The 21,915-nt window shown below is 46.8% G+C and overlaps 1 protein-coding gene across 2 annotated transcripts in view; it reads left to right on the plus strand.

The window, feature by feature from the left end:
• ACSS2 (acyl-CoA synthetase short chain family member 2) overlaps positions 1-21,517 on the plus strand; it is a 51,093-nt gene extending 29,576 nt beyond the window's left edge. The window contains exons 3-19 of one of the 2 annotated variants that reach the window (XM_054466753.2): positions 6,709-6,800; positions 6,996-7,099; positions 7,357-7,429; positions 7,700-7,775; positions 7,927-8,041; positions 13,020-13,157; positions 14,099-14,269; positions 14,566-14,699; positions 14,890-15,022; positions 15,104-15,160; positions 15,346-15,426; positions 15,523-15,552; positions 16,885-16,993; positions 19,261-19,329; positions 19,668-19,844; positions 20,437-20,511; positions 20,646-21,517. In XM_054466753.2, coding sequence (XP_054322728.1) covers positions 6,709-6,800; positions 6,996-7,099; positions 7,357-7,429; positions 7,700-7,775; positions 7,927-8,041; positions 13,020-13,157; positions 14,099-14,269; positions 14,566-14,699; positions 14,890-15,022; positions 15,104-15,160; positions 15,346-15,426; positions 15,523-15,552; positions 16,885-16,993; positions 19,261-19,329; positions 19,668-19,844; positions 20,437-20,511; positions 20,646-20,773 — 1,762 coding nt within the window. In that variant the 3' untranslated portion in view covers positions 20,774-21,517. The remainder of the gene's footprint in view (positions 1-6,708; positions 6,801-6,995; positions 7,100-7,356; positions 7,430-7,699; positions 7,776-7,926; positions 8,042-13,019; positions 13,158-14,098; positions 14,270-14,565; positions 14,700-14,889; positions 15,023-15,103; positions 15,161-15,345; positions 15,427-15,522; positions 15,553-16,884; positions 16,994-19,260; positions 19,330-19,667; positions 19,845-20,436; positions 20,512-20,645) is intronic. The other variant, XM_054466754.2, reaches the window with a different exon arrangement.
• Positions 21,518-21,915: the final 398 nt, after the last annotated feature.

Below are 21,915 nucleotides of genomic sequence, written 5' to 3' on the forward strand. Positions count from 1 at the left end.
TGCAGTAGGCCAATACCCTGCCCCTCACCTTTCCCAACCAGCCAGGGGCCCCAGCCTGGTGTGTATGTCAGAGAAAGAAGACACTGGAATGAGTAAGGTGCCTATATCAATAATGTATAACTTGAGCCCATAGCCAAGGAGAGGAATGCACACTGTGGGGTGTGTGTGTGTTAGGGTTGGAAGTGGGCTCAAGTAAGTTGTACTTGCATAGGTTGTGCTTATTTCTTCTTGTGTACCCTCTATGTACTAGGCTGTACTTGAGGTGCTAGGGATGTAGCAGTGAAGAAAATAAGATCTCTGCTGTCAGCTGGGTGCAGTGGCTCACGCCTGTAATCCCAGCACTTTGGGAGGCCAAGGCAGGCGGATCACCTGAGGTCAGGGGTGTGAGACCAGCCTGGCCAACATGTTGAAACCCCGTCTCTACTAAAAATACAAAAATTAGCCAGGTGTGTTGGTGGGTGCCTGTAATCCCAGCTACTTGGGAGGCTGAGGCAGGGAGAATTGCTTGAACCCGGGAGGCAGAGGTTGCAGTGAGCCGAGATCGCACCATTGCACTCCAGCCTGGGTGACAGAGCGAGACTCCATCTCAAAAAAAAAAAAAAAGATCTCTGCTATCATGGAGCTTATATTCCAGTGAAGAAAACAGATAATATATAAGTAATTAACATACATGAGATAATTTCAAATAATGGAACGTTTCATGAAAAACATAAAACAGAATTTTTTTTTTTTTTTTTGAGACAGTCTTGCCCTGTCACCCAGGGTGGAGTGCAATGGCGCAATCTCAGCTTACTGCAACCTCCACCTCCTGGGCTCAGGTGATCCTCCCCCGCAGCCTCCTGAGTAGCTGGGATTACAGGCATGCGCCACCATGCCCGGCTAATTTTTGTCTTTTTAGTAGAGTTAGGGCTTCGCCATGTTGGCCAGGCCGGTCTCAAACTCCTGGCCTCAAGTGATCTACCCACCTCAGCCTCCCAAAGTGTGGGATTACATGTGTGGCACCTGGCAAAATAGAATGATTTGATAGAGAGTTTCTGAAGGGGCACACTGTGCACATAGGTGGCTACATGTATGTGGTGGTTGTACTTGCAGATACAGATAAGTCCACGTTTGAATCCTGGGTGCATATATTTATCCTTATTTGTGCCTATGTGTGCAGATGGGCAGCTTTTATGCCTAGAATGTTTGTATATTTGTATATGTGATTTTATATAAGTGAGCACACATAGGTGAGTTGGTGTGTGGTTTGCATATGGGGACACGTGTGCTTGGGTATGTATATGTTGGCATTCAGCCATAACCGGAGACGTTCTAAAGTTCCTGTGGCACTTGTCAGTGAGCCAGTTAAGGAAATGGCTTTTCTGCCTCTGGCATTCAGGGCCGTTTGCCAGCTTCCTCTCTCCCTGTTCTTTCCCACTTTAGTAAGCTCCCTGTGTTTGGCTTCTCTTATCCCTAGGAGGGTTAAAGCCTACTGACTCATCGAGCCAGGAACTGGGAAAAGGCTGATAATCTTCTGTGTGACCTCTGTTAGTAAGAAAAGGCCTGGCTTCCCTGCCAGTCCCTGTCCTTCACACTATGAGGGAGAGTCCTGACTTGAAATCAGAAGACCTGAGCATCTATTCTTGGCTCTGCCACTTATTATTGTGTGACCTTGGCCAAGCCACTACATTTCTCTAGGTTTCAGTTACCTCCTTCATAAGTGCTCTGTGCAGTAAGGAAGGAGAGGGGAAGCAATGGTCTGTGGTGCTAAGAGAGAGCCACATGGTGCTGGTGTCTGAAGGAGGACGGAGAATATTCTGAGCAGGGGCAATGGCGTGGTCAAAAGTGTGGAGGTGGACCTGAACTTGCCAAAGGAAACCAGGAATCCACTTACAGTAAAATTCGAACTTCTTACTATTGCCTACAAGGCTGTACGTGATTTGGCTGCTGCCTACCTCTCATTCTTACCCAACTTCTTGTTCACTGAAATCTAGCCATATTGTCTTTCTTTCTTTCTTTGAAAAGGTCTCAGTGCCTTTCCACTTGATGCTCCCTTTCCCCAGAATACTCTTCCCAAGAATTAGTATGATTGCCTACCTCATTATTCAGGTCTTGGCTCAAATATCACCTCTCCAGAGAGAGGCCTTCCAGGACCATCTTATTTAAAGTAGTTGTTCCCTAATATTTATCAATATTTAAAATGCACACATCGGCCAGGCACGGTGGCTCACGCCTGTAATCCCAGTACTTTGGGAGGCCAGGGCGGGTGGATCACCTGAGGTCAGGAGTTCAAGACCAATCTGACCAACATGGGGAAACCCCATCTCTACTAAAAATGCAAAAATTAGCCAGGCGTGGTGGCGCACGCCTGTAATTCCAGCTACTCAGGAGTCTGAGGCAGAAGAATTGCCTGAACCCAGGAGGCGGAGGTTGCAGTGAGCCAAGATCACGCCATTTTACTCCAGCCTGGGCAACAAGAGCAAAACTCCATCTTGGAAAAAAAAAAAAAAGCACACATCTCTTGACCCAACAGGTCCACTTCTGGTAATTCATCCTACAGATATGCTTGCAAGTGAGTAAAGTGACCTAAAAATAAAAATATTCATTGAAGCATTTATTTGTTAAATAAATTACAGTACATACAAACAGTGGAATATTTTGCAGCTGAGAAAGATAATGAAATAGCTCTTTAAGCTTGGCGCCATGGCTCACACCTATAATCCCAACACTTTGGAAGGAAGGCTGAGGCAGGAGGATTGGAGGATCACTTGAGGCCAGGAGTTCCAGACCAGCCTGAGCAACATAGTAGGATCCTGTCTTTGCAAAAAAAAAAAAAAAAAAAAAAAAGTAGCCAGACATGGTGGCTCTGGCCTGTAGTCCCAACTGCTCAAGAGGCGGAGGTGGGAGGATCACTTGAGTCTGGGAGGTTGAGGCTGCAGTGAGCTGTGATGGTGCCACTGCACCCCAGCCTGAGTGACAGAGTAAGACCCTGTCTCAAAAACAACAACAACAACAAATAAAAAAGAGAAATAGTTCTTTAAGTCTTGGTGAAGAATGATATCAAGGTATATTGTTAAATTTGAAAAATCAAGATGATCAACTTCTACATGTAAGATCTGTGCATTATATTGAATGCATATAATAACAAAACAAGATACAGAATAGTGTGTATTGTATGCCATCATTTGTGTAGACAAAATGAGAATACGTAAACAAATGCATGTAGTATATATGCTTGTCTGACAGACCTGTCCCTTAAGTAGAGCAGTTCTTCCTACCCCTGTTACCCTGTGCTTGACTGGGGACTATGAGGTGTTTCTCTCTTTTCTGAACAACATTAAAATCCTTGTTTTTTTGACACAAAGTCTTACTCTGTTGCCTAGACTGGAGTGCAGTGGCGTGATCGCCACTCACTGTAGCCTTCACCTTCTGGGTTCAAATGATCCTCCCGCCTTAGCCTCCCAAGTAGCTGGGACTACAGGTGTGAACCACCATGCCCGGCTAATTTTTGTATTTTTAGTAGAGACGGGGTTTTGCCATGTTGGCCAGGCTGGTCTCAAACTCCTGACCCCAGGTGATCTGCCTGCCTTGGCCTCCCAAAGTGCTGGGAATACAGGTGTGAGCCTCTATGCCTGGCCAAATTTTTTTTTTTTTTTTTTAAACAGAGTTTCACTCTTGTCACCTAGGCTGGAGTGCGATGGCACGGTCTCAGCTTGCTGCAACCTCCATTTCCTAGATTCAAGCAATTCTCCTGCCTCAGCCTTCTGTAAAATTAAGTTTTTTAACATTCAGTTTTCAAATTTCGGTCTTCAATGATATCTCCAGGGTCTTATTAAAGATCATAATGATACAGACTTCTTGCAAAGTAATTATTTTGGTCATTCCACACTAGTTGAATTACCCTAGCCCTGTGTCCTACTAAGAGTGGTCCTGTCTGAATATTGATTGTTTCTGGAAAGTTACACAGAATATTGGTAACAGTGTTTTGCCCTGGGCATGGTGGCTCACGCCTGTAATCCCAGCACTTTGAGAGGCTGAAGCAGGATTGCTTGAGGTCAGGAGTTTGGAGACCACCCTGGACAATATATCGAGACTCTGCCTCTACAAAAAATTTTAAAATAAAAAAATTAGCCAGGTGTGGTAGCATGTGCCTGTAGTCCTAGCTACTCAGGAGGCTGAAGTAAGAGGATTGCTTGAGCCCAGGAGTTGGAGGCTGCAGTGAGCTATGATTGTGCCGCTGCACTCCAGCCTATGCAATAGAGTGAGACCCTATCTCTAAAAAACAAATCACAAAACCCAAACTGTGGTTTGCCAGTAGGCAGGGTGACTGGGAGATAGGAGTGGGGAGAACACTTCTCATTATGTATCTTGTTATGTAGTCCCACTTGTATGTATTACTTATTCAAAAAAATCATAAAATTGGAAAAAAACCACTAAGGGAAACATTTATTTATTTATTTTTTGAGACAGGGACTCACTCTTGTCCAGGCTGGAGTTCAGTGACACGATTACAGCTCACTGCAGCCTTGACCTCCAGGGCACAAGCGATCTTCCTGCCTCAACCTCCTGAGTAGCTGAGACTACAGGTGTGCACCACCACGCTCAGCTAATTGAAAACAATTTTTTTTTTAGCAATGAGGTTTTGCTGTGTTGCTCAGATTGGTCTTGAACTCCTGATCTCAGGTGATCCTCCTGCCTTGGCCTCCCAAAGTGTTGGGATTACAGGCGTGAGCCAAGAGATCTTCCCATCACATCTTTATGAGTGGCTGGGACTACAGGTGCATGACACCGCACTCAGCTAATTTTTTTTTTTTTTTTTTGAGACAGAGTTTCATTCTTGTTGCCCAGGCTGGGGTACAGTGGCGCAATCTCGGCTCACTGCAACTTCCGCCTCCCGGGTTCAAGTGATTCTCCTGCCTCAGCCTCCCGAGTAGCTGGCATTACAAGCATGCACCACCACACCCAGCTGTTTTTGTATTTTTAGTAGAGACAGGGTTTCTCCATGTTGGTTAGGCTGGTCTTGAACTCCTGACCTCACGTGATCCAACCACCTCGGCCTTCCAAAGTGCTGGGATTACAGGTATGAGCCACTGTGCCCAGCCGGATCCAGCTCAATGTTTTTAGAGATGCGGTCTTGCTATGTTGCCAGGCTGGTCTTGAACTCTTGGCCTCAATAGATGGGCCCACTTTGGCCTCCTAAAGTGTTAGAATTACAGGTGTGAGCCACCATGCCTGACCCAAGATAGTATATTTTTTAAAAGTATTTCTCCCTAGTCACTCATTTTTATATCATTCTGCTCTATTTCCTTTATAATGCTTATCATAATCTGAAATTATCCTGGTTATATTTGTTATTTGTTTATTACCCACACTATCATTGGAATATAAGCTCCATGATATCAGGTATTTTACTTATGTTGTTCATTGGTGCCTTTTTTCTTCTTTTGTTTGTTTGTTTGAGACAGTCTTACTCTGTCGCCCAGGCTGGAGTGCAGTGGCGTGATCTTGGCTCACCACAACCTCCACCTCCCTTCAAGCTATTCTCCTGCCTCAGCCTCCCAAGTAGCTGGGATTACAGGTGTGTGCCACCACACCCAGCTAATTTTTGTATTTTTAGTAGAGGCATGGTTTCACCACATTGGCCAGGCTGGTCTCAAACTCCTGACTTCAGGTCATCTACCTGTCTTGGTCTCCTAGTGTGTTGGGATTACAGGAAAGAGCCACCACGCCCAGCCCATTGGTGCCTTATTTCTATACATGTAGATAGCACATAGTAGTTGTTGAATAAGCAAATGAATGCATGAAGGAATGACTGAAGTAAACCAGGCTAAAGCCTAGGAAGGAGTGGGAGGCAAGGCTGAGGAGGCAGATGGAAATCACCTGATACAGGATGGTGATTCTCAAACTTTATTTATTTATTCAAGACGGAATCTCACTCTGTCATCCAGACTGGAGTGTAGTGTTGTGATCTCAGCTCATTGCAACCTCCGCCTCCTGGGTTCAAGGGATTCTTGTGCCTCAGCCTCCCCAGTAGCTGGGATTACAGGCACACACCACCACACCCAGCTAATTTTTGTATTTTTAGTAGAGACGCAGTTTCACCAGTTGGCCAGGCTGGTCTCAAACTCCTGACCTTTGATCTGTCCACCTTGGCCTTCCAAAGTGCTGGGATTACAGGCGTGAGCCACCGCGCCCGGCCAATTCTCAAACGTTAAGTGTGTGTCAGAATCGCCTCCTGATTCCTTGTACCATCTTGTAATAAAGAAGCAGATCCTTGGACCCTGTGATTCTAATTCAGTATGTCTGAGCTGGGGCCCAGGAATCTACAAATCCTCTAGATGATTTAGGCACAAGTGATCTGGAGACCCTACTCTGAATAATGCAGTCTTGATGCCTCATCAGAAGGAATCACATCTGTGATATCACTTCTCCTTAATACATTACTAGGATGGAAGAGAAGGGGCCATCACTCCATTTTATCAGGGATCAGAGATGGACAATGCATTTTCTAATGACATACAACATGTGTATAAAGTATCTTGAATGGCCAAAGTATCTGACCAGTCAGCTCAAGATTGGTGATGGCAAGACTGATGGTAGGCAGATAGCTCACCCTCATAGAACAGTTCCAGGCCTTAGTGTCACTGAATGGATTTTATGACTATGCCTGTTTCTTGTTTGGGGAAGAAGTTATACCCCTAATCACTGGTTCTTTCTGGTATGTCTCAGGGAGGGCAATGAGCCAGGGGAGACCACTCAGATCACATACCATCAGCTTCTGGTCCAAGTGTGTCAGTTCAGCAATGTTCTCCGAAAACAGGGTGAGTGTGGGGGTGTGGGAAAGGACTGGGGGCCTGGCCTTGGGGTATCTGAGACTTATGGGGAGAGGGCAAGGGATGGAAAGAATTTGGTAACGGGAAGAGAACAGGTCAGCTGGGAGGGAGGCCAGCTGGATGGGAGGGAGCAAGTAGCAGCAAGAAGGGTTCATGGTTCATATTCTGTGCTTTTACCTGCAGGCATTCAGAAGGGGGACCGAGTGGCCATCTACATGCCTATGATCCCAGAGCTTGTGGTGGCCATGCTGGCATGTGCCCGCATTGGGGCTTTGCACTCCATTGTGGTAGGAGTTTGGGCTGGTGAAAAGGGGCAGGCCTGGGGGGTGGGGCTCTGGAGAAGTAGGTTGGGCCTAGATGACGGAGGGTCTTAAATAACAAACTAAGGAGCTTAGAAGGTTTGTGTCATAGGTCCATATCAGTTATTCACTTTCTTCTAGGACCCTGGCTTAGAGATCCTGAAAGTTTCATGAGCAACCCCTTTCCTCATTCATTCAATCCCTGGGGCTTTCTTCTCTCCCTCAGACTTTCTTCCCTTCCCTAGTTTGCAGGCTTCTCTTCAGAGTCTCTATGTGAACGGATCTTGGATTCGAGCTGCAGTCTTCTCATCACTACAGGTGACTAATTCTCTCACCTCTTCTCCAGAACCCCCCATACCTCAAGTCTTGGTCTCCAATCAGCTCATTGGTATTTGGGGCTACTCAGCATAGAGGGTAGAGACTGCCTGCCTTTCCTCTCCTGGTCCCACCTCAGCTGACCCTCTGTCAGCTCGAATCAGCTGGAAGAGCCAGAGTTAAGAGGCCCACTCAGGAAGGGCCCCATGGACATTGTGCCCACTAGGCAGCATGATGCTTACTAAGGCCTGGAATGTCTGTTGCTCCCCAAAGATGCCTTCTACAGGGGGGAAAAGCTTGTGAACCTGAAGGAGCTGGCTGACGAGGCCCTGCAGAAGTGCCAGGAGAAGTAAGTGTGTTTGGCTACTGTCTGAGTTGACTGAGCCTTTCCCCAGTGCCAGGTTCCCTTTGTCCCCTCTACCCTAAATGGACATGGGCGGGTCTTGCCAAGTTCCCTTTGAGCCAACAAGGCTACCACTTTAGGCTTTTCTCTTCTCCAGGGGTTTCCCAGTAAGATGCTGCATTGTGGTCAAGCACCTGGGGCGGGCAGAGCTGGGCATGGGTGACTCCCCCAGCCAGTCCCCCCCAATTAAGAGGTCATGCCCGGATGTGCAGGTGAGTCTGGCACTGCTATGCCTTTCTCCAGGCTCAAATTCCTTCACTTTTCCTGCCTAGAAAATTCCTGATGTCCTTCTTTGCCTGCTCATCAGTATACTGAGGATCCAGGAGCAATTCTAGGAATGCCTCCTCTAGCAGGGCTAGGTGGGAGCTGGAAGACTTTGACCTTGACTGTGGGTAGAGAGGCCCTTTTGAGAACATAGCACAAGCGATTGTAAGGGAGACTCCTATGCTGGTTGGGGTATCCTTGTGGGCACGGGGGATCCTCAGGGCCTAGGCTTGTGTTAGAAATGTCTAACTTCAGTGACAATATATAGTCATCTCCATTACTGGGCTGTGATGTGGGGTGGGCTACCTTTGTGGCCTAAGGGATGCCCACCTTGGAAGGACCAGAGTCCAGCCCTCACAATATGGCCTTTGTTAGCTTTGGACCCCCAGGCTTCTGGTGGGAATGGTAGAAATGCCCAGTGATGGCCTCCAGGCTGAGAAGCATGAGGGATCAAAATTCTGGGGTTGAATAAGAGTCTGTGACTTGAGGCTCCCTGAGGGGTCTTGGGGCTAGAGAGGCTATAGACTAGTTTAGGGAAGTTGGAAAGCCCAATCAGTGTTAGGGGCTTTACATATATAGGGGCTGGAATCAGGATCAGGAAAATGGAAGCTGGGAGGACCAGTGAGAAGGGAGTTTGGGGTTTATGACACACTGACCCTTTCCTCCCACTCCCTGTGTACTTGGACCCTCCTCACTACCCTTTTCATCCTGGGCTCTTAACAGGGTAAGCTGAAAGAGAAATCCAAGCGTGTTCAGCCCCAGGTATCCATTTCTGCACTGCCGTGGGCACCGCTTCCCTGTGTGCTTGTCTGTGTGCTTATCTGCCCTTTGCCTGTTTGCCCCATTGAGGTGGCTGCCAGACCTAACCCCCTTCCCCTTGCCCCTGGGCAACTTGCCATCTAAGCCACTGAAGGGTGGTGAAATTAAATGTCTGTTACTGCCTCTATGAATTGGTATAGAGTATGGATCTTAGAGAGGTAACAGCAGAACCCATTTCATCCTGCTACTCAGGACCTTTGTGGGAGAGGGGACAAGGTAACCTGTCAGAAAACATTTACTGTGCAGGTAGCTGGAGCAGAGCCGAGAGACAGGAGGAGCAGGTGGAGGAGGTTCAGACCCTGACTTTGGGAATTCACTGTCAAGTTGGAGAGTTAGACATGTATTATTAATACAAAGGAAAATCTAAGTTTTATACAGGACAGCAGAGGAGATTCCTAAATACATTTATGTAGTACTTTGGGATTTATAAACTGCATATAACTTTGTAATATGATTAAGTGCTAAACTGAACAAAAGTCACATTGTAGGTGGTTCTAAGAAGGGAGATCCATAAGGGGGTGCCCAAAGCAGATTAGTATCGAGGAGAGAGTGGGCCTGAAGTCCAGAGACCAGTTTCTAGCTGTATGACCTTGAGTAAGTCAATTCTCCCCTCTGGGATTCAGTTTCCTTATCAGTAATAGAGAGATGATAACACATGCTATAAAAGGAAACTGCTTCCCTTCCTAAAACAACACATAAAGCTCACTATTCCTCTGGGTTTTACCATCTTCACAGGGTGTCTTACTCTAAATCTGCTATGATTAACCTCTTAGGCCAGTGGTAGATATAAGCCCCTTTTCTCTATTCTCATTAGCATGGTGGAGACAGATCTGATTCCTAGGAGATACTGCTTTCCTTTTAAAACTCAGGCAGGACCTACACCCTTTCTTTTGAAAGAGGTGACAGACTTAGTGGCTTAAATTGTAATCTCTGGAGCCAGATTACTTGGGTTCAAATCCTGGCTCTGCCATCTGCTACTGTGTAAACTTGAACAAATTACTTAAGCTCTCTCGCTTGTTTCTCCATCTGTAAGATAAGGATAATAATTATACCTATGTTATCGGGTTTTGTCAATATATGTAAGGTGTTTGGCACATAGTAACTACTCAATAAATGTTAACTGTTTTTTCCTTCCCCTTAATGCAACAGACAGATTGGCATTTCTGAAAGAGAGACCAGAAAAGAAATAACAAACTCTTGTAATTCTTAATACCAGAGACCTTCAGGCCAAAGGCTACTGGATTTTTGTTTCTTAGAGGTGAAAACAACCAGTTTCCAAAATACCAAACAGCATAAAAATAGGCTTAAAAAGTCCAGGTTGTTGGTCTGAGAATTGCAGTCAAAGCTGCAAAAATCTTTCTGACAATGGGCCCCATATTTAAAAATTAAAAAATAATTTTCAAAAGAGCTGCAAAAATCCTGGCAGGGCTCCAAACCCCTTTATCCTTAAACAATCTTCCAGGGAGATCCTGGCAGGGTTTGCAGGGACCCTCCTCAACCATATCATCTATGAGCTCCCTCATATTCCTCTCCCGTACATGGCAGCTGCCCTCCTTGAGACTATCCTGGTCCAAGGACAAAGGCCAACTCCTCAATTCTTATTTTAGAAAATTCAGACCTTTTCCTGGTTCAGAGCCTGGGGCCTCATAGGCACACACCTAATTCACAATTAAAGTTTGCTCTGCTAATTGAGTTCACTCTGCTTCCTGGTGCTAGTTATCAGTTCCACACCTGGAGTACTCTGACCCCTCCACCTCTGTATACGCACCCACCCACAAAAGAAATAATATTATAAGATTATAAGAGTGCCCTCATTGCAGAGCCACAGTTGTAACTATGCCTTGTCCTTACATGTACTTAGTGCCTGTTCTGCAGCGGTTCACAGTGCTGTAGACCAGCACCATTTGTCCAAAGCAGTATTGATACTTCTGGTTGAATACCTTAGTGCCCCCATCTCAAGTGATCATTTGGCAGGAAAAAAAGTACCCATGTGACAATGTGTGTGTAGATACATATAGATAGACAAAATCAGGCGTGTTTTTATGTTTTCTAACTGTAAGCAGCTTTCTCTCTCTTCTTCCTTTTTCTAGGCTTGTCGTTTTTATGATGTTCATAATCCAGAAATTTCAAATTCTCTACCATAAGGGGCAGGTGGTACAGAAAGAAGGGAGTGGTTAGAGAGTCATTTTCTAATTTATCAAGCTATATATCTAACACTCCAGAAGTTTTTTTAACCAAATATGCACACAACAAATTAGCATATATCCTTATAATGGGAGAATGGCGTTTATCTTACACCATCATGTCTACCTGCCAGCCAGGGCCATTGAACATACAAGAATCTAATGAATATGAAAGGACTTTGTGACGGCTAAAGCAAACCCCAAACAGTTCCCATCATCACACTCTTAAGTTGTTGTGTTTTGTTTTTGTTTTTGTTTTTGTTTTTGAGACGGAGTCTCACTCTGTCACTCAGGCTGGAGTACAGTGGTACGATCTCGGCTTACTGCAACTTCTGCCTCCTGGTTTCAAGCGAATCTCCTGCCTCACCCTCCCAAGTAGCTGGGATTACAGGTGCCTACCACCACGCCTGGCTACTTTTTGTATTTTTAGTAGAGACGAGGTTTCACCATGTTGGCCAGGCTGGTCTTGAACTCCTCACCTCAGGTGATCTGCCCACTTTGGCCTCCCAAAGTGCTGGGATTACAGGCGTGAGCCACTGTGCCCAGCCCCCCACTCTTAAGTTTAACTCCCAGTAGTCACTGAACTAACCTCTATCTCTCCTGACATTCATCAGTCTTCCTCATCCCACCCCAACCTCTACCCTTGGGGCAATCCAAGGCTTGATGTTTACTAGATAATACTTCTCTCTTTGGTGTTTACCACATCCTGTGAGTCCGTTAAGGCAAGAATGACTGTCCTCATTTTTAAAAGGAGAGACTTAAGGTAAAGTGATTTGCCCAAGGTCATATAGCTAGGAAGTGGCAGAACTGGTATTGAAGTACACTGAAGATTTTGGACAAATTCAAGGGATCTAACTTCCTTCAGCAGATGGTAGACTCAAAATTGGTGTTCAAAGAGTGATAGAGACAGAAAAGTAAAACAGTTTCAAAGGAGAATTTAGAGAAGTTTCAGGATGACAGATCCAGAAGTAATTATCAAAGGCATAGGGGGACATCCTTCTAATGGGAGAAGTCCACCTTGGTCCTTCTTCACCAACTTGAAGCAAAGCTTCCTGCTGAATGGAACCTGTCCCCTCAAGCAAAAGTCTCTATGGGAAACCCTATTGGTACCAGTGATGTAAAGGCAGGAGCAGAGCTAGGGTAGGAAACCCGCAGATGTGGATTAGGTCTGGACATGCAGGCAAAAGTGCTTGGACCAAGATCTGTTGACTTATTTTACTACTAACAGGGTCAGGTGCCCACCTCACCTGTAAGCTCTGACTAATTTTGCATTTCTGAATTGTGTGGTGTCCGCATCCCTGCTAATGAGCCTAGTCCCATAAGTACATACGTATGTATGTAGACCTGTGTGTGCATAGTCATTCATCCAACAAAAATTGACTGAGTGCCAGGCACTTTGCTAGGTGTTGGGAGATATGGCAGGGGTAGGGAGGAAAGACGTTTCACCTCCTTCATAGATATCACTATCTAGATGGGGAGACAGTCATCAAGTAGACAACTAAACAAAATAACAGGAAATATGTACTGTGTGGGAAAGAAACATGGTGTTGTGATCAATAATAATAGCACGGTTGAGGGTGGGAATCTATCAGATACTGTTCAGGTAAAGACTTTCCAAGAAGGTGACATTTCAGCTGAGAATTGAAGGATGGGAAGGGACCAGCCAAGGGTTCCTCCTCAGCCTGAGCCCAGGTGAGAGGAGTTCTGGGGTAGAGATGGGGGTAGGATGGCAGGGTGGTTGGAGTACTCAGTAAGCTTGGGTTCTGCTCCTGTTCTTTCTGTTCCATTCCATCCTTGAAGGGCCTTCTCTCCCTTCCTGTACTCCTACCTGCCTGTCCCACCTCATTCCCTCCAGGGGCAAGGTACAGGTGTATCTTGTCCCCATCTTGAGCTGTTCACAGTTCTTCCCTGCCCATCCCTGCAGATCTCATGGAACCAAGGGATTGACTTGTGGTGGCATGAGCTCATGCAAGAGGCAGGGGATGAGTGTGAGCCCGAGTGGTGTGATGCCGAGGACCCACTCTTCATACTGTACACCAGTGGCTCCACAGGCAAACCCAAGGCAAGTGTGTGTGTGTGTGTGTGTGTATTATGTAGGGGTAAGAAGTAAGTTTCTGAGGAAACAAGTAATGAAATTATTTTTTTCCTACAACCCTGAGTTTTGGAAATGTAGCATTGTCTTTTCTAAATCAAATTAAGACATAAATCCTCAATCTATAGGTGGTGAGGCCCAGGGTGAGACAATTCAGGTGGAGGGTTTCATACAACTGACATGGATGTTCTTTCCCTATGCACCCATGGTTTGGTTGAAGGAGAGCTATTCTGTTAACTCAAGGCCAAGGGTGGGCACAGAGATCCCTCTCGGGCTTCTAAGACCATAACTCTTAGAGTTCAATTCCTTCCACATGGCACACTATTAACATGTAGTTGTCTGCCAGCACACACCGTGGGAGCCGGAAACACTTAAGAAAACTGTTTCTTCCATTGCCTTGAAAGCTATGTCACTCTACCTTCTGCCCACCCCACCCCTAAATTATCTCCATATGCTTTGGAATATCCCTCAGTGAGTCTTTAGAAACACAATTTTGGCCTCTCTTTCATAGAGATGGGGGTAGGGATGGAATAAGCAAAGGGAATTATCTTTTTTTTCCCACTCACTCTGAAGGTGTGTAATTGAGTGTGTGGGCACATATACACAACAGAGGGACTATTATGAGTGTGCTATGAGTGCTCATGTGTGAGTGATGTGGATGGCTCTGAAATACCATCTGAGGGTGCTTGGTATGAATGATGGACTGATAGACATGTGTCACCAGGAGTGTGATAAAGGAGATGAGATGGGAGCATGGAGAAAAGGAGATGGAAGAGAGATGGATGCTGTGAAAAGGGTGCTGGCAGAGCTGGAATCCCTGAGGAGGATCTTCCTTCAGCTCTGCCCAGCCTCCATTTGGTGGTCAGTAGGGGTGGGCATAAGGCCTAACCTGTTCCCCATTCTTCCCACAGGGTGTGGTTCACACAGTTGGGGGCTACATGCTCTATGTAGCCACAACCTTCAAGTATGTGTTTGACTTCCATGCAGAGGATGTGTTCTGGTGCACGGCAGACATTGGTTGGATCACTGGTCATTCCTACGTCACCTATGGGCCACTGGCCAATGGTGCCACCAGTGTTTTGGTGAGAAGGGAGCCACCTGGCCTAGCTGGGGGATGGACAAGATTATCCTGGGTGACTATCTCCCAAGGCTGCTTGGTCTAGAGGGAGGGGGACTTATACAATCATCTGTTTTCTGGAGAAAGAGAAGTCCTGAGGGGGTTGCGTATCCTGACTAGGATGGTATCTTGATTTGTCTGGTCAGGGAGTGAATATATGATTGGTCAGAAAGGGCAAAATACTGAACCTGAGGGAATGGTAGGGGGATGAATAGAAGGACTATTAGGAAAGACTGGGAATGACCAGCCTTCATGGGTCAGTTTGAGGGGATTCCCACATATCCGGACGTGAACCGCCTATGGAGCATTGTGGACAAATACAAGGTGACCAAGTTCTACACAGCACCCACAGCCATCCGTCTGCTCATGAAGTTTGGAGATGAGCCTGTCACCAAGTGAGACCCCTTCCCAGTTGCTGCCCCATGGGTACTCCTCAGAGCTGGGTGCTGGCCTTTGTACAATCTCTTCTTTTCCACTGTCCCAACTCTCTGACCTGGAATAGAGGACGGGGCAAGAGAAAAGCCTGGGTATGTGTGTCTTCCAGTAGTACTCAGAGCCTTCCTCTCTCCCATTCCCCTGCCCCAGGCATAGCCGGGCATCCTTGCAGGTGTTAGGCACAGTGGGTGAACCCATCAACCCTGAGGCCTGGCTATGGTACCACCGAGTGGTAGGTGCCCAGCGCTGCCCCATCGTGGACACCTTCTGGCAAACAGAGACAGTGAGTGAAGGGTTCAGAAGGCTGGGACCCAGGGACAGTGTGGGAAGATTGACTCAAATTTCTCATCTCTGACTTCCCCAGGGTGGCCACATGTTGACTCCCCTTCCTGGTGCCACACCCATGAAACCTGGTTCTGCTGTGAGTGATGCTCCCCTGGCTGGTCTTGGGCTAGGCAGGGATGGTGTCTTGGGGCATTTGGCCTAGCTAGATAGTGGAGAACTGGACTGATATGTGTGAAGAATTTGGGGTTCTGGGGCCCCTTGGGAGTTGGGTCAGAGTTGCCTCATTCCTCTTCTTGGGTTCTGTCTCCTGTTTGCTTCTAGACTTTCCCATTCTTTGGTGTAGCTCCTGCAATCCTGAATGAGTCCGGGGAAGAGTTGGAAGGTGAAGCTGAAGGTTATCTGGTGAGGCCCTGGCCCTTGGGAGTCTTTAAGGAGAGAGGGAAAGGGTCTGCCAAGAGTACTTTGATTTAGAGTTAATAACCTAATCTCTCCTGGTAGCTGCTTAGGACTGAAGCTTCATGGTTGGAGGTTTGCTCACTGAGAGACCCTGGAGGGGACCCTCGATACTTTGCCTGCATCTCTTCCATTTGGGCCATAAGTCTCCTAAGGGCGTTTTAAGAGTCGCTCAGATTCCTGATGGTACCTTTTTGGGTCTGGAAGACTAAGTCCCATCTTCTTTTGACAAAGATTCTACAGAAAGGAGGCTTTATAACATAGTAGAAAATCACGTAGGATCTGGAGTCACCCTGCCTGGGTTCAAATCCTAGCTCTGCCTCTTCTGTGACCTCAGATAAGTTACTTAACACCTCTGAATCTAAATTTTCTAATTTGTAAAATAGGGTTAAAATGGTGCCTCTGGCCGGGCACGGTGGCTCACACCTGTAATCCTAGCACTTTGGGAGGCTGAGGCGGGCGGATCACCTGAGGCCAGGAGTGCAAGACCAGCCTGGCCAACATGGTGAAACTCCGTCTTTACTAAAAATACAAAAAGTAACTGGGCGTGGTGGTGGACGTCTGTAATCCCAGCTACACGGGAGGCTGAGACAGGAGAATCACTTGAACCGGGGAGGTGGAGGTTGTATTGAGCCGAAATCGTGCCATTGCACTTCATCCTGGGCAACAAGAGCAAAATTCCGTCTCAAAAAAAAATAATGCCTTTGTCTCCTATGGTTGCTTGCTTGATTGAGTTAGATAATCCACATGAAGGGGTTAGCAGAAAAACTAACAATTAGTACTTGATAAACATTAGCTGTTGTGATTATTGTATTCATACTTGCAGGAGCCTCACCTGTCCCTTTAACCCCACCTCATTTCACTTTCCCAAGAGCAAGTTATTAACAGGGGCAGGGCTTACATCCAGGCCTTCTGACTCAGCCTAGAATTCCATCCATTCCATCAATCTGCTGCCAAAGAATGTTACTGATTGGGCAATGATTATTTACTTGGTGTGTGGGCACCACTGTTTTTTAAATGACTGTTTGCATTTGTATCAAACTGGACCTGCTTTCCTCAAGGATTGCCCAAAAGGAGACACAAATTTACTAAAAACACTTATCAATAATAGAACACCATGCTAGGCAATTTCCACATACTATTAATTTAATCCTCACAATAACTTTGGAAGACAGAAAGTATTTTCTCTGATTTACAGATGAGGATCCTGAAGCTCAGAGGGGTAAAGTTACTTCTCTGAGGTCACCTAGCTAGTAAGTGGTAGAGCTGGGATTCCAAGCCAGGATCATCTATCTCCAAAGCCTGTACTTCATTCAGGACACTTTCCCCCACATTTAGAAAAGCTGTAATTATCTTCCAGTGAGACAGCATAGCAAATGTGATCACTGTCCCTTCCTCACTCCCCAGGTGTTCAAGCAGCCCTGGCCAGGGATCATGCGCACAGTCTATGGGAACCACGAACGCTTTGAGACAACCTACTTTAAGAAGTTTCCTGGATACTATGTTACAGGAGATGGTGAGCCTTAGCTATCCCCCTCTTGCACCTCCCACTAAGACATGAACCTTCCACTTCCATTTTCAGGAAGAGTTGGTGTGTTGCTATAAAATAATACCTGAGACTGGGTGATTTATAAAGAAAAGAGGTTTATTTTGGATCATCATTTTTCAGGCTGTACAGGAAGCATGGTGCTGGCATCTGCCTATGGTGAGGCCTCAGGTAGCTTCCAATCACAGCAGAAAGCGAAGGAAGAGCCAGTGTTTGACATGGCAAGAGAGGAAGCAAGGGAGAGAGGGAGGAGATGCCAGCCTCTTTTAAACAACCAGATCTTACATGAACTCATAGAGTGAGAACTCACTCATTACTGCAAGTACAGCACCATGCCATTCATGAGGGATCTGCCCCCCAGCCCCAGCCTTGACCAAAACACCTCCCACCAGGCCCCACCTCTAACACTGGGGATCATATTTCAACATGAGATTTGGAAAGGACAAACATCCAAACTATATCAGTTGGTTAGGGGTAAAGAAAATCAGAGAAGAATGTGTCCTACATGTCAGTATCTGGTTTCTAGGCAGAGCTACAAAGACTGTAAGGGCAGGAATGAGTATAGCAGGAGGGGTCTCAGAATGGTGCCATCTGAACTTTGATGTATGAGGAAAGATGGACAATGTATGCTCCTGTGTTGAAAGAGATGGGGCATGTGGCAGTGCATGATTATTATGTCATGTTTGTCTTTATGTTTGGAGTCTGTGTTTGTCCATCTATCCATCTACCAATCCATTCATCCATAAGATCTGAGCACTGTGATCCTGTGCCCAGGCACTGATCATGAATAATGTAGTCAAAGTCTCCTCCCTCATGGGGATTCTAGTAAGGGGAGACAGACAAACCCAACAAACATAAATAAGCTTATCTTAGATAGAGATAAGTGCTATTAAGAAAAATAAACAGGGTAGCGTGATAATGAGTGTGTGCAGAGATGGCTACTGTACATGGGATTGTCGGAGAAGACTTCTCTGAAGTGACATTTGAGCAGAGGCCTGAAGGGTAAGAAGGAAACAGGCATGGGGAAATCTAGAGTAAGAGTGTTCTGTGCAGAGGGACACAGCTTGAGATGTCTGAGGAATGTACTGAAGCCTGTGTGGCTGGAGCATAGCAAGCAAAGGGAAGAATATTACATGACGTTGGAGATGTACATAATACAGGGAGGGTCTTGTGGGCCATGGTGAAGAGTTTGAATTTTATTCAAAGTACAGTGGGAAACCTTTTTTGTTGTTGTTGTTGTTGTTTGTTTGTTTTTTGAGACAGAATTTCACTCTGTCACCCAGGCTGGAGTGCGGTGGCACGACCTCAGCTCACTGCAACCTCTGCCTCCCAGGTTCAAGCAATTCTCCTGCCTCAGCTTCTCAAGTAGCTGGGATTACAGGCGGGTGCCACCATGCCTGGCTAATTTTTGTATTTTTAGTAGAGACGGGGTTTCACCATGTTGGTCATGTTGGTCTCGAACTCCTGATCCACCCACCTTGGCCTCCCAAAGTGCTGGGATTACAGGCATGAGCCACCATGCCTGGCCACCTTTTGGGGTTTTAAGCAGGGGAGTGCTAAGAATTGATTTACTGTTTAGAAAATAACTTTGCTGGATTTATGGAGAATAGAGTTTAGGTGAGTATACTATTGCCATGGAACAAATTATCCCAAAAGTTGGCAGCTTAAAATAACAAATATTATCTCACACAGTTTCTGAGGATCAGGAGTCTGTGAACAGTTTAGCTGGATAGTTCTCATTCTGGGTCTCTCGTGAGTTTCAGTCAAGCTGTTGGTAGGGGCTGTAGTCATCTGAAGGTTTGAGTGAGCCTGGAGGACCTACGTTCATGCTCACTCGCATGGTTGTTAGCAGGAATCCTCAGTTCCTCACCTCACCATAGAACTACTCAAGACATGGCAGCTGGCTTACCCTACAGCAAATGATCTGAGACAATGCAACCAAGACAAGCTAGGTGTCTTCTACAACCTAATCTCAGAAGTGACATCCTATCACTTCTGCCAAATCCTGTTGATGACACAGACTAACCCTAGTACAATGAGAAAGAGGACTGCAGGGCTATGAATACCAAGAGGCAGAGATCAGTGGTGCCCTCTTGGAGGCTGGCTACCACAGTGGGCAAGAGTGGAAGCAGGAAGACTTGTTAGAAGGCTATTGCAGAAGGTGTAGCAGTTTGGTAATGTGGATCAGGTATCCTACCGTAGGGTTTTTATTTATTAGGTTTTGCATTTCTTCCCAGGCTGCCAGAGGGACCAGGATGGCTATTACTGGATCACTGGCAGGATTGATGACATGCTCAATGTATCTGGTGAGGGCCAGGGGCCACCTTCCCATCTTATTAACTCTACTCCTCTGACAACACCCAGCCGAAGCCCTCTGCAAGAGCCCAGGAGTGTCCTTTGGCCAGACTATGTACTAAGTGTAGCATTCAGTTCTGGGCCCAGGTTTTAGAGGAGTAATGAACACTGGAATGTGCCTAGAGTAGAGGAACTTGGATGGTGGGGTGACTGAAAGCATGTCATCTGAGGAGTGAATGAAGGGCCTTCTCCGTTTGACCAGACCAGGATGGCCCCATGGGTACAGATGGAGCAGGGGCTGGGGCAGAGGCTGGGATCTCTCTCATGGCACTTCCTTTCCCTTGACAAGGACACCTGCTGAGTACAGCGGAGGTGGAGTCAGCACTTGTGGAACATGAGTCTGTTGCAGAGGCAGCTGTGGTGGGCCACCCTCATCCTGTGAAGGGTGAATGCCTCTACTGCTTTGTCACCTTGTGTGATGGCCACACCTTCAGCCCCAAGCTCACCGAGGAGCTCAAGAAGCAGAGTAAGGAGCCTCCTGGGGCAGGGACTATAGGGTCTGTCTTGGAGGCCCAGTTATCACTGCAAGTTGTTGGGGAGGGGCTAGAGCAAGCTGCTCCCCAAACCACAAACAGATTCCAGGGGGCCCCATGGGCTGATTGCCCTCTTCCTGTTCAGTCTCCACTAGTCTCCCCCTAGGATAGTAATAATAGCCAACATTCCTAGAATACTTTGTGCCACCACTAGGCTAAGTGCTTTAAATGAATTACCCCACTTAATCTCTAGAGTCACCTCCATGAAACAGATCTTATTGTTACCTTCATGCTAAAGATGATGAAACTGAGACTCATAGAAGTTAAATCACTTGCCCAAGGCCACACTGCTAGAAAGGTGGCATTTAAACTCTAGCAGGCTCATTCTACAGCCTGAGTTCCATAAGATAAAATGAGAGAGTAAAGAGAGTGTGTTGAGAGCGAGAGAAGCAGTGAACCTGAGGCTGTCTCTGTGGGCAGGGACTTGAGGAGGAAACAGGTGGGGAACAAAGCCATCTCTACTTTGATTTTTGAAATGTCTGGCTAAGGGTGCTGAAGAAATGCTTGATGATTTGTTGGTTACAGTTAGAGAAAAGATTGGCCCCATTGCCACACCAGACTACATCCAGAATGCACCTGGCTTGCCTAAAACCCGCTCAGGTATGTTCAGAGGCCTCCATGGATTGGGATGGGCTGAGGCCTGGTGATGGTGGGGTGTGCGTGGGTGAAACCTTTGGCAGGGCTGGGGTGGGTCAGTGCTTTCACCAAGTAACTAGGGGTCTGTGGTCCCCCAGGGAAAATCATGAGGCGAGTGCTTCGGAAGATTGCTCAGAATGACCATGACCTGGGGGACACGTCTACTGTGGCTGACCCATCTGTCATCAGTCACCTCTTCAGCCACCGCTGCCTGACCATCCAGTGAACATGATCCTGACCTTTACCTAGGATTTCTCCTGCTCCAAACTTTGCCCATCCTCTTTGCCCCCTCAGGAGTACTGAGGGCCAGTGTTGACCCACAGTACCCTCCCTTGACCAGCTGTCTGGGACCGGAAACCAGCTTTGTCTCCAGGTGGAGACAACATCCTGTGACTGCCAGGCAGAAGGGACAGGGCCCAGGTCAGCCTCAGTCTGCTGTGCCCCCAGACTGCAGAGCTCTCAGAACCCAGAACAGGGACGAAAAGGCTACCTCTCCTACCCAAGTTAAGTGTTCAGAGGGGATGTGAGGGCCTCCACTGAAGCAGGGAGGCAGCTGTGAATCCTATGTCAGCTCTCTTAGGAAGCACCAGTACTTATATTGGGCATGCACTTGCCCTTAAAAACAATGATTTGTGAGTCCAGGAACAATTTACTATTTTTAAAATATTTTGCTGCTTCTGTTCTGGGTCTGAATTCCCTTTTGTGCCAGATGCCAGTACTGTCTGCCCATTGGCTCCAGGGGCTGTATGGGCAGATTCAGTCTCCAGAGGGTATTCAGATCATCTGCTTCTTTGAAGGAGTAAATGTGTTTTGTTCCTAGGGCCAGAGGAGCTTGTCTTCCTTGTCCTCTGTTCCCACCCTCCCATGAACAGGACCCAGCCCGTAAGAGACATTCTCAGATGAAACTCTTTTTTCTTTCCCCAGTCAGGCTCAAGCCCTGTGGTTGTAGGAATAAAGCCTGTGATCTCAAGAAGTGGTGACTTGTTTTCTTAGGTATCTGTGCCCTGAGGCTGTATTGTATATTCATTAGTGGCTCTGATTTGTGTGGCAGATGGGAAGGGAGGGGTATTTCCTAGGACTACCCCCAATATCTTCTTCTAGAACTTTTGGTTTGGGCAGAGCCAAGGAGGCTTCACTGACAGGGCTTTTGACAAGCCCCTGAGCTAAGCAGGCAAGTGACTGAAGCCAGTTCACAACTGTTATGTATGTCCCATCTTGGTTGCCTTCCCTCCTGGGCTCCTGCCAGGGACTCTCATTCCTCCCTGTGATCCAGTAAGAGCATTAGTGGGTGGCTAAGGATTGAAACTTAAGGGTTCCACCTGTAGAGACTGGTCTAGGGGGACCCTGATTATAGACCAGTCACTTCCC

The sequence above is a fragment of the Pongo pygmaeus genome, chromosome 21 (assembly GCF_028885625.2).
Source record: "Pongo pygmaeus isolate AG05252 chromosome 21, NHGRI_mPonPyg2-v2.0_pri, whole genome shotgun sequence".
NCBI classification, from domain to species: Eukaryota; Metazoa; Chordata; class Mammalia; order Primates; family Hominidae; genus Pongo; species Pongo pygmaeus.